This window comes from Epinephelus moara, chromosome 5 (assembly GCF_006386435.1).
Source record: "Epinephelus moara isolate mb chromosome 5, YSFRI_EMoa_1.0, whole genome shotgun sequence".
NCBI lineage: Eukaryota > Metazoa > Chordata > Actinopteri > Perciformes > Serranidae > Epinephelus > Epinephelus moara.
Window position 1 is genome coordinate 13,110,903 of NC_065510.1, and position 12,679 is coordinate 13,123,581.

A 12,679-nucleotide genomic window follows, 5' to 3' on the forward strand; every position below is an offset into this window, starting at 1 on the left:
ACACATGGCTTAATAGTGTGTGTGTGTGTGTGTGTGTGTGTGTGTGTGCAGGTCGTCCACTTCAAGGTTAAAAATAGTTTCCCTCGTCCACACGTGGGCGCGCATGTGAGATGGTCATGTGCGCCGAGCACAACAAAAACAAAGCCGTCCAGCCAATCACATCCCTCCACCCGCTCCCAGCCCTGCCTCACCCCGCTCCTCTGTGGCTCGCGCTCCTCTGCTGCAGTCAGTGTTATTTGAGCTGTGAGCGCGTGAGGTCCGGCCGTGGCAGCATGCCAGAGGTACCGACCAGAGCTCCGGAGATGTCCCGGAAAAGAGGCGCCGAGCCCGGACCGCTGCCTGAGCACGTCCCGGAGAGGAAGAAGGCTTGCTGGGGCATCTTGACCAGCCAAGGTCGGTACTCTGCTGCTCTGTGGTTCAAGGCGCAGGTTGTTTACGCTGCTGGGTGGAGGTGGAGGGTTTCTCCAGACGGTGGTCAGACGCAGAAAATACAGGCTGGTAAAGAATTAAAAGTAATAACATAAATAATGTTTTAACATTTTATATAAGTAGGTTTGTGGGTCATGTTTGAATTTGATGCTGGGGCCTGACACTAATGTTCCCATTATTTACAACTCCTGACAGCCTGACTCCATCTGTGGAGTAACGACAGGTGGAAGGCAGAAGAAAATAGGAATGGGAACAAGGAAGAGGCTGGAAATAATAAAAGTGTGCTCTTCTGGGGACAGTGCATATTAAAGAAAATTGCTATAAACATGCCAGAATTAACCAAAAGGCTAGTTTTCATCTGTAGTCCCTGACAAGATACTAAACAAAAAACAATAAAAGGGAAAGATACAACTCAATTAAGTCAAGTCAGATTTATTAATAGGGCACATTTAAAAACAACAAATGTTGACCAAAGTGCTTCACAAAGAAAAAAAAAACTAAGAAGGATCAAATACAAACAATCATAAATAGGATAATTAAGTAATAATTAAGTTAAATTAATAAGAGCATACAATATTTTGACATCATAACACAAAAATCAAAAATTATGTGGACAAGTGGAAATTTGTGGTTAAACTAAAATAAAATTGACCTGTTGCATCAGAAAATATTGAGGTTAATGGTAAAACAGCTACATGACAACATTAAAGCAGGCTGGCAGCTGGCAAAAAGCTTAAAATACATGAAGCAACTGGACAGTATTAAGTAGCATTAAACAATATTAGTAGAAGCATGCAGGCAGTAGGCTAGCCAACACGAAGCAAACAACAGGAAAACATCTAGCAGTGTTAAGCAAATGTTAGCAGATGCAAAGATAGAGATGAAAGTTAAAGTTAAAGATTGGGACTGAGTTAAAGATACACCAAAAACTGAGCTATAATAAAAAGTAGTTAAACTCCTTCATTAACTATTCAGGATGGTCACTACCGAGGCAGCAAAATGGAATCACTGCTATAACCTGTGTCCTACCCTTGAATTATCACTGTCTTTTTGTATCTACACGAGCTTGAATTAGAAAAAAAAGTAAAATAAATTCTGCACTGTATCTGCAGCACTATCAATTGACATAGGAGAGTATCATGTTTGATTGAGACTGTACTTAGTGTTGTTCAGATTATATGACAGAGTTGGAAAGCCTCCTGGAAGGTCAGATTATAGTGCACGCATCATCTCCTCACATGACATAAGATAATATCAACATACGTCTTATCCAACAGTCATTAGCACATATCTGTATGACCAAAAATACTGAAGAAAATAAGAAATCATTAATTTAATTTAATGATAAGCATATCATTTTGTCAGAGATGCTACTGACTATTTTACAAAAAAGAAAAAAAAGAAAAAAACACATGACAAAGATGGTTTTGTCTTTTACAACAGCATATATAGCAAATGGCTCTGTTTTAAATTAATGAGAGTTATTCTTTGAACACAGGCATATGTCCAAGTTGGCAGTCACTCATAATCACCCATTCTCCACTGAACACATTGTTGGAGGACCCACTCTCTCTCTCTATGGGCCCCCCTATTTCATGGGCCCCAGTGCAACCGCACTGCCTGCACTGACTATATTTACGCCCCTGGTGTCCAGCCACTCTCTGCAGCCAGTGTTCAGGAGTGCTAGAGGGGCTCTGAACTGCCTGCAGTATCATTACTGTCATAGTTTCCTGCAGTTTAATGTTTAATGAAATTTGATATATGGAACAGCACCAGACAATGTTAATCTAGATTTAAAGCTACTTTTCTTGACATCCTGAGATTTGTGTGCAAGCTAGTAACAGAGTGAGCAAAATGACATTACTGCCTGTTATGACTGAATGCTTCCTGACACAACAATGTTTTAGCCATTTAAAACAAAAGTCTGTTTTGCCTTAAAACGTAATAATAAAGTCATGATATATTATTATAACAACATGCAGGCATTTTCAGTATGATTCAGGACGGTTCAGTTCTACAATAAGGTAGTAGCTGATGTCGTAGAGATGGATGCGGCAGTAGCTCAGTCAATATGGGTTGGGAACCGGAGGGTCGCCTGTTCAAGTCCCCGTCCGGACCAAAATATGGAGCGTGGACTGGTGGCTGGAGAGGTGCCAGTTCACCTCCTGGGCACTGCTGAGGTGCCCCTGAGCAAGGCACCAAACCCCCCAACCGCTCGGAGCGCCTGTCATGGGCAGCCCACTCTGACATCTCTCCACTTAGTGCATGTATAGGTCCAGTTTGTGCATGTGTGTGTTTGGACCTGTGTGTAATTGACAACAGAGTGAAAAATTTAATTTCCCCTCGGGGATTAATAAAGTAAATAAAAAATAAATAAACAGTGACAGAATTACATGTGACTTTTGGGCAATATCAAGCCAATCCATCACTCTGCTGTACTAAACAGCTCATGACTTCTCCTCCATCACTGCTGTGAAGGCTTACACAGGGTGTCTGCAGGTCTTTTAAAGAGTCCTAAAATATCTTAAATTCAGTTTATAAATATTAGGCCTTAAAAGTCATTAAATAGTCTTAAACTTGAATTAGTGAGGGCTTCATTGCCGCAAAATGTAATCCAATTTCATTTAGCTATCTTTCTTTTTTTCTAGCCAAAATAATTAAAGCTGTCCTTCATGAAAATCCATATTTCTGATGTTACAAATATTCAAACCTACTACTGAACCAAACTGTGTGTTTTTTTACCTTATACTTACCTGCCTGTAAAATGTAGATTAACATAACTCACTCTAATAACCATATTCCTACATAGAACCTACCTCTGCACAGGACCACACATATACTACTTACTTTTATCTGCAAGAAAAATATAATTTGTCCAAAAAATTACTCTTAAATTTGGTTAAAAATACCTAAAAAGGTCTTTACATTACATTTAAGTGTCTGATGCTCATAGACACCCTGTTACAGCTGCATGTCCTGGCCATGCTGAAATCATTTATAAGAAGTGAGAGGTGCAGGGTGGGTACGGGACAGAGCCTGGCTGTGTTTGTTATTCAGTTGCATGCTGCAGTGCTGCCCATTTGTTCTGATGCACATTCAGTATCTGCAGGGAGCGAATATTCCTGTTATATACCCCCTGCAAATTCATCTATTCCAGACTGAACTGGATCTGAGCTAATGAAATGTCTGTTTTTGAATACATATAAATGAGGAATAAATGAGGATGACATTTGGACAGGTAGTTACTGTGTGAGGTAAAGAGGGAGGTCATCTGTGTTGTTGCTGCTTATGACCTTTCCAAAATGGCTGCTATTGTGCACCACCAGGAGGAGGTCAGAGACCATCTAAATATGGCTGCTGCCTCTGTGACAGCCTCAGCAGATTAGATGAGAATAAGAAGCCTTTCAAACATGTTTTTCATGGCAGTTTACAGCAGATTGAGTCGTGGGTTAGCTGGTTTAAACAGATACAGGTTAGTTCTGCCTCTGACTGAAGCAGGCAGTCAGTTACACAGCTACTTGTTCAGTTAGCTTGTAAGCTAGGTTATTATTAGTATTTGCAGTGTGCTGTCAGTGTTCAGTGCAGCCAGTAAGGTGATCTGTCAGTGTGAAAGACTCTACATAAGGACAAGCAGAAGTGTGGAGGTCCATTCGCTTCCACTTCATTCAAAATGACTGATATCGACTGGTGGCAGGCTGCGCCGTGGGGAGACGGAGATATGGGTATGTTGTAGCTAAGACTGTCTGTGTTAATGTGGTGTATACTTTACTGATGCCACAGCTGTTTAAATAAAGCTCACTAGCACTAAATGTAACCACAAGGAGCAACACTGAAGCCCTGATTATTTGATTGAAAGAAATAATTCAAACTACATGTAGAATTTTGTGTAATGTTAGCATATCCCATTTATTAATTTTATGTAATTTAGATGGCTATCAAGCAACAGCCAGGGACTGTGTGGTCCATGGTTGGTAGTCTCTTACACAGACGCCGATGACGTCCGGGGCGCCCTCTGCAGTCCACCTCTAATGTGAATGAAAATCACTCACCCATCACAATATTTTATGCAACAAAAAGGTGGAGTGAGAAATATATTTGCTAAATGAGACAGGAGAAGTTGGATATATATTTAATTTGATGCTTGCTCTGTAGCAGTTTATTTTTTTGGTAAAATTCAACTAAACTCGGTGCCTCCGACTTTGTTAGTATCCTCCTGTTAATCCATAAGTGTTGTTTAAAGCTCCAGCAATAATTGAAAAGGTCATTTCTGGGTGCACCCAGAAAAATGGTACCGGTTTTTGAAGGATGACACATGCCCCAAAAATAATTTTTAAAGCCCCTGTAGACTGTTTATTTGATGATAGTGTCTTCAAAATGAATGCGACAGCAGGTTTTAAGATAAGCTGAGTATTGTGAAAAGACATATTGTGATTTATTACTTGTTTTCAACTGTAAATTATGTCTTTGAAGGAAAACTTTTCAGCGTCTGTTTTATCTAATAAAGTTGTCAGTTTGTTCATCTCAGTCATTTTTATTGCAGCAAAGTGTATCCAGTGGACTGAACATGCAATTGATTTTATTATTGTAGTAGGCTACTAAAATACTAGATTGTATTTGTAATATCAATAATTAATCTAATAAAAAATTGATACTTGGCGTTGAGTATCAAGACAATATTGCCACACACAATATCCTGGTATTGAGCTGTATCAATTTTTTTCCCTGCGCCTAGTTACGGGGGTTATAAGATAAAAAATCAGTAGAAGATCCCCACCATACTTTGCTGTCTATCACAGTGTCTAGATAGATAGATAGATAGATAGATAGATAGATAGATAGATAGATAGATAGATATACTTGTGTACGGTGCAATTAAACAATTAAAAAGGGCAGATAAATATCATTAGCACTATTTAATTGTACCACAGCCCAGGCGAAGCTGTTTTTCATCCCGTGAGTCCGAGCTGCATCTTTTCTGTGTTCTTTCCATACGGCAAGAAGTAGACAGATACAACCACTGGGAGACACCAAAGTCAGAAATTGTACCATAATAATGGAACATTGGAGAATGAGCATGATAAATATAAGTGTGGTGCTGAAAAGGTATATTTTGCTACACTTGTAACAAAACTGTTTATTCTGTTTTCTTATCTATGTGTATGTTTGTGTGTCCAGGGTCGTGGGCAGATCGCTCCCCTCTCCATGAAGCAGCTTCTCAGGGTCGGCTGCTCGCCCTGCGCACTCTGCTGGCCCAGGTAACATCCTTACACAAACACACACACACACACACACACACACACATTGCGTCTGAAGCAGTGTCAGTTGTCATAGTCAGGTGGTCATAGTCTGCAGATAAAATGGTATAGTGTGTGTTATGTTAAGAGTCTAATGTGAAGTCTTAAGATCCAGTTGCTGCCAGTTGTTCTTAGATGGTTTTAAAGATGTTCACTATTTATAATTGACATCGGCATCCAATGATGTCATTCATTTCACCCCAGGGAGACACAGCAGTAAATAAAACTTTTCCCCTTAAGTTAGCTTTGTTTTACAAAATTCACTCAGCTCCATTTCCCTCTGTAGGCTATACAGTCCTTTAAGCGTCTCCATCCAGGATCTCACCTAACTCTGAGCTTTTTCTGCCTTTTTTTGGCCTGTTCAATGCAAATTGGCGTCCAAATTTGTTTTGATAAAAGAGAACACAGTTGGTATTCTTGTGGGATTTGCATGGTTGCCTACCTCCAGAGCTCCAGCAATTACTGACCACTGCTTCAGTGTGTCTTCTGGTGTATTTACTCAGTCGTAATGTCCCAACTCCTTCCTGACTGTCAAAGACTAAATAATGTGACTAAGTTGGTGGAAATTCTCTTTATGTTGGGTTTTCCCTTTGTAGATTTCAGCTTGTCTTCAGCTGTGTCCCAAGTTTTCTGTAATCGATCCACAGTTCTGCATTAATATCACACATATTGACAAACTTGTGATGATGACATCCCTTCCAAACAAGAATAAATTAAGAAATGACCCTGGCTGTGTTCTACTAAAGTGTGAAAATGCCATTTCTGTCTGCCTTAAACATTCTGTGTCACTTGATGTTGGTCTGTGTATGCACTGACATACTTGGCAAGCTTCATGCTTCATGATCATTCATGCTATTCATACTTCCGGCACAAAGATGACAGTGCATTTTAACTCACATCCCTCAACAAGATCCCCTTTTTAATCAATTCATTTTTCTTTTTTTTTGTATTTTTTTATTTACTGCCTTAAAGAGAGTGAACATAAACTGCATCAGTAAAAGCAACACCATATGAAGACCTTTAAAACATGAAGAGGAAAAGAAAATAGAAAAGAAATAAGAAACAGACTAACAACTGGGGACTAAAAACTACACAGGAATGTTTTTCTGATGCATAATTATACAGCAATCACCAGAAGAAGTCCTGAATACATCAAATTATCGTGCCTCACATACTATATTGCCACATTGCCAATTGAATTTGACAGATAAACCACTAGATGTGACTTAATAACTCCCTTTACAGGTTATTTTTCTCCAAAGGTGTTGAGTGCATTGTAGAAAACTATATCTAAGATGCTTTTCTAGGTTGTGAAGAAAGACAAGCCTGTTTTAAATGAGTTTTAATGCAACAGCTGATGCAGCAATGATAAAAAGTACAGCTGATGTGTGCAATAAACTGCAAGTGAGGAGCCACCAGTTTCTACTGCTCGGGAAAATGTATTATTATGATCCAAAAAAATGTGTTTTAGTAAAATAATCTATGAAGAAAAGTTGTGCAATGATTATGTTTGCTCACTGCTAATGGTGTACATAAAGAACCAGTATTACACAGAGTTTGACAGAGAGAATCATGCCCTGAAGACAGAAGTCTGGGATTCTGGGAAATGAGCCAACACTCCAGTCACTATAATTTACTCCGAATTCATGCAAATCAGACACAAGTCAAACAGACGGACTGATTCAAACAAGGCAGTGTGCTTCCTAAACACCTCCAGTCATAATGCTGTGTACTTTGATTTTTTTTTAGGGATATCACGCCAACATTGTCACCATCGATCATGTGACCCCTCTCCATGAAGCCTGCCTGTCGGGACACGTAGCCTGTGTCAGAGCATTAATAAACGCCAGAGCTAATGTGAGTATTCTTCCTCTTATCACCACCATTATTATATGTTCACAGTGTGTCCGCCCTAAAACACAGTATAACTGTCATCCAACAGCTGCTGACCTTCATTTATACACCAGTGTGTGTTCGCGTGTGTGTATTTTCAGATGTAGTGACTGTTCTGTATTGTGTGTGTCCAGGTGAATGCCACGACCATCGATGGTGTCACTCCTCTGTACAACTGTTGCACCTCTGGGAGTGTCGGCTGTCTGGAGCTGCTGCTGCAGAATGGAGCGCACACACACACCACACACACACACTTCCCCTCGGCTCTTCACGAAGCCTGCAAGAGAGGTAACAAAACAGGACCCTTGTATGCAGTGTATTTTTGACAGTAACAGCTCAGTATCCAGAGGGTTATATGTATTCATAGTTGGATTTCTCTGTGTGTCCAGGCGTCACCCCATCACCAGAATCTTGTTGAATATGGCTGAATGACTCATCTCATTTGTGCATGGTGGCATTTTCAAAATGAAAATGATCAGCTAAAGGTTGCTACGACATTTATAGGTCAGGTTCATAGACAAATAAAATAATGGACGTAGTCAACATGATGTCACCTCATTCAAGTAACCGGAGCACTAAACTGATAGTTAGCCACTCAGCCGACGGAAGTCTCTAAAACTCTTGCTCTATGGGCCCCACGATGTGGAAGATCCGGGTAATTTCATAACGTGGAAATAGAGCCTTTTTTTTTTTTTTTGGCTTCATGTGCATGAGCAGCTGTCATAGGAATAAACACGGCTCCGCCTCTGACGCTGTATCCAGCTCTCTTTATACATCCATGTTATTATCCCTTGAGGTTGGCATTTTGGCCGTCGCCATCTTGGATTTTTGGAGCCAGAAGTTACCACATTTGGACGAGAGGGTGGAGCTAACCCTAACCCTAGCTCAGTTAGCACTGTGCATTTACAGCTATGGTTAATTTTAATAATTTTAATGCTAATACTGATTTTTATTAGTGAAAGGCTCAAAAACAGTAAACAAAATGTATTTAACGGTAAAACTGAATGTCTGACTCCTTTATAGGGTCTTTTAGTACAACCAGACCCTTAACAAGACTTTTTTAGGCAGCCAAAACTTTATGATTAACTTTAAAGAACTGAAAACATACTGAAATAGCAACAGCTAGCTACGCCTATACTCTGTGAATCTGGGGTTACACCAAGGTGACATAGCCAGCTTTGTCACCGTGGTAAGGACAGCATCCAACTGTGACTCAAAGCAGCCACTGCCTTAATTATGCATAACTTTAAGTCTTAATAACATTTAAAGTGGTGAGTTTCATAAAAAATCACTCCCCTACAGTTGCTATGAATGTGGAATTTAGCTACAGAGACTAAAACTGTTTTTGTACCAGGCTGTTAACATGTTTATTTCTGCTGTAAAGTTGGACATTTTAACTATGGGGATTGACTCGCTCTTGGAGCCAGCCTCAAGTGGCCATTAGAGGAACCTCATGCTTCATAACAGAGAGCACAGTGGCACTACTTTAGAACTTAACTCAATCACTTTAACTCAGTAACTCAATTCAAACATTTTACTTCATCAGAACGTTTGTGAATGTTTCATCATTGTGTGTGTGTGCAGGTAATAGTCAGTGTGTCGAGTCCCTGCTGTCTCATGGAGCAGATCCAGACTATGAGGTGTCCCACTTGGGCTCTCCTCTCTACATGAGCTGTTTAAACCAGCACACAGCCTGCTCAAAGATTCTGCTACACAGAGGTGAGTCTTATTTACTACAATTTCCTTTTATTTAAACTTGTAGCACACCTGTATCTGTGTTACGTACTGGAGCAGGCGTACCACAGTTTTCTATGATTGTTTTGTGTGTGGGGGGTATTTCTTGTCCAGAAAATGAGCAGCTTTAGCCAGTGTGCTCAAAGCTTTGCTAAATTAATCCTGCAGAGTGAGCAGTGATCTTCAGTCTGCAGTACTAGAAACCCTTTCACTTTAAAGGGAATGTTTTGGTGTAAGTATTGCCAATGCAACTGTTGTTTATTTATCTCTCTTCATCACCTTACTGTGGCCATTATTCCCTTCTGAGGTTGTCTGTTGAAGGATTAATAGAGGTTTGAAGGAGTGAATGTTATGAAATGTTAAACAAGAAAAATGCTAAAAAGTTAGATGACAAAAACATTTCTTAATCAACCTGTGAGCCCTCAGGATGTTTTGGGACCCTCAGGTTGTGATCCACCACTGTAGGCTCTTCCTATGTGAAGACGTTATGTTTGCTTATATTCATCTAAACTCCAATCTGGAAATCCATCGTTAAAAAAAAAGAAAAAAAATTCTACAATGTAGATTGCAGAATCTGTCTTGAGAGATTATCTAAACTCGAATAAAGGGTCAAATTCTACTTCAAATCCTTGTTCACCTCTATTCTACCTGCACTATGACAAAATTTAACATGTAACACCTTCTCTCCTCTCCTTTGTCCTTGTCTCCTCCAGGAGCGAATGTTAATGTAGGCAGAGGAGGTGACAGCCCTCTGCATGCCGCTGTCAGACAGGACAATGCTGATCAGGTGTCAGTGTTACTGGACTACGGAGCGGATGTCAACGTCAGAGACAGTAACAATCAGCGGCCTGTGGAGGTAGCGCCTGCTGGTGGAAAAACACAACAGCTGCTGCTGACATTTGAAGGTACTGCAGTGACTCTCAGCACTGATGCGTGGACCCACTTGAAATTCAAGCTGAGCTGTATCACAACAGTTACAGGAAATCACTCTGTCTCTATCTCTCTCTAGTTTCTCCTAGGAGTCTCCGCCAGCTGTGTCGTCTCCAGATCAGGAATCTGATTGGTCGATCCAGACTGACGCTGCTGCCTCTCCTTCCTCTTCCCTCGCTGCTCACTCAGTATCTGGAGTACACATAGGATGATGATGCACACATGCAGAATGACAGGGAAAAGCAGCTACAATTCAGATGCCATTTCTTTGACATTTTAAATTTGGATGTGCCAAGTCCCTTGTTAACCACATTTTAAAATAACATATCACAATGTTTTAAACTGTATGGTTGAGTTTGGCTTCTACAGTGTCATCACATCAAAAAACACCTAAGATTTACTCTGCTGCACACTGTGCTCTGCTACATAGTGTTGCCTTTGTGTTGCCGTAATTGAGACAATCTCTGTTCATTTCAAATGTCTACTTACTAGGACTTAAAGGAACAGAGTGAAAGATTTAGGGGGATTTAGTGCCACCTGGTGGTGTGGATTGCAGATTGCAAGCTGCTGAAACTTCTCCCAGTTAGAATTCCTTCAGTGTTCATTGTTCAGGAGGTTTTTAGTGGGACCCAAATTATCCGCATAGGTCTCCTCCTCTCCAAAACAAATGGACATGGAGATTTAAACCACTAAGAACACTCAATAGAGCTGTTTTGTGTGTTTCTCCCATGATGTTTAGCACGTCGGAGACCAGCCGCTAGCCCAGCCCCTGCTAATGTGTGCTCACCTTTTTTCTCTGATAACTTAATGTGTGCTAACCTTTTATCTGATCCAGACATTCAGGAGGTTTTTATTGTGGGCTGAATTATCTTTGGAGGTCTCTTCCTCTCCAAAACAAGCGGAACAGATGATTTAAACCTCTTTTTGTCTAACTTAAGATCCAGATGTTGAGGAGGGGTTTACTGGGAGCTGAATTATCTGTAGAGGTCTCTTCCTCTCCAAAACAAATGCACCCGGTGATTTATCATAGTAAAAACACACAAAAAAAAGGGCAGTTTAACATTGAAAAATTCCTGATGCTGCTTGTCATGGAGGGGCTGTTAACTACAGTAGCCAATGCAAAAATGCAAATGGCCCTATCTAAAGCTGGGATACTGTAGAAACATGGCGGTGCAACATGTTGGACTCCATGGATGAGGCTCATTTTAAGGTAACGAAAACACATCAATTCTTATTTTCAGGTGATTATATGCTAAAAAAAAACATACATATTGTATTTTATTTTTGCCAATATATCCCCCTCAATCCTACACACTGGACCTTTAAATTTTCCCTGACAGATTATTGTCTGACTGATAATGACAGCTGATCAACTGTGAATTAATTTTAGCTCTTTATGTTGGTAACGCACAATACATCATTTTGTACATATTGGAATTTATTTTCCTTCGGCAAGTGCTGGACTTCACGTGTCTATGTATATGTAAATACCAATAAATGATCCATGATGTGACCTCACTGAGCTGTGTATTAGTCTCACCCATCACCGCAGTGAGCACACACAAGGGTTACAGTATCAGTTTGCCAAAACAGTATAAAGGGCCAGGAGACTGTTGAGCTGAATGCATCTCTGTCATTACACTGTTTGCATATTGAGTCAACATTATCAAAAGGTCATTTCTCAAGGGTTTCATTATGTGAGTAATCACTTGTGGTTGGCTGCAGACTTCAACACATTTAGAAAGCGGTCTAGGAAGATTCTCAGTCCAAGTCACAGAGTCTGAGAAGTACAACTTATTTGTGCTGCTGTGGTGCTTGGCAGTGTATTTCCTGACATCTTTTGTCTAAGGAAAGGTGACGTGAGGTCTGAGGGTGTTCTTAAAATTACCTGTACACACCTATGATCCAACTCCCCAGCCAACATTTGTTTGAATGGCTCATGTGGGTAGTAAATGGGCTGACAAATGTTCCCCAATGGGACTGTCTGCGGATTCCATATTGGCCCCATGCCAGTTGCCCACATGGGTGTGTTTACCCAAGTTGGCCCCACATGAGTTATGCTAGTGGTACCTGGGTACCAAGAAGGTATAGGTCCAAATGGGCATCTTATCTGGGGCCCACTTGGATAACGCACCCATGTGGGCAATTGGCATGGGGCCAATATGGTCAGTACCCATTGGGTACCCATTTTTCAACCCACTGATTACCCACATTGGACCCACATACAAATGTTGGCTGGGTCTGTCCATGCAGTCTTCAGATGTGTTTAAATTGACAACCATTTTCAAAGAGACAACACTCTTACTATAATCTTATTGTTCTTCGGCTTTGATTTCATTTCTGTAATATCATTTCCCCCATATATATTAATTTGTGTCCATTCCAATTATCACTTGCTG

At 40.5% G+C, this 12,679-nt stretch overlaps 1 protein-coding gene across 2 annotated transcripts; it reads left to right on the forward strand.

Moving 5' to 3' along the window:
- Positions 1-210: 210 nt before the first annotated feature.
- On the forward strand, positions 211-11,791 carry asb5b (ankyrin repeat and SOCS box containing 5b). 2 transcript variants are annotated; one of them, XM_050045456.1, is made up of 7 exons: positions 211-393; positions 5,605-5,684; positions 7,473-7,580; positions 7,751-7,904; positions 9,201-9,335; positions 10,064-10,255; positions 10,360-11,791. In XM_050045456.1, the coding sequence occupies exons 1-7, from the start codon at positions 273-275 to the stop codon at positions 10,485-10,487; spliced, it is 918 nt and encodes a 305-aa protein (XP_049901413.1). In that variant the 5' UTR covers positions 211-272; the 3' UTR covers positions 10,488-11,791. The 2 variants fall into 2 exon arrangements, with proteins under 2 accessions (XP_049901413.1, XP_049901412.1); XM_050045455.1 differs by lacking the exon at positions 211-393 and adding an exon at positions 3,756-4,151.
- Positions 11,792-12,679: the final 888 nt, after the last annotated feature.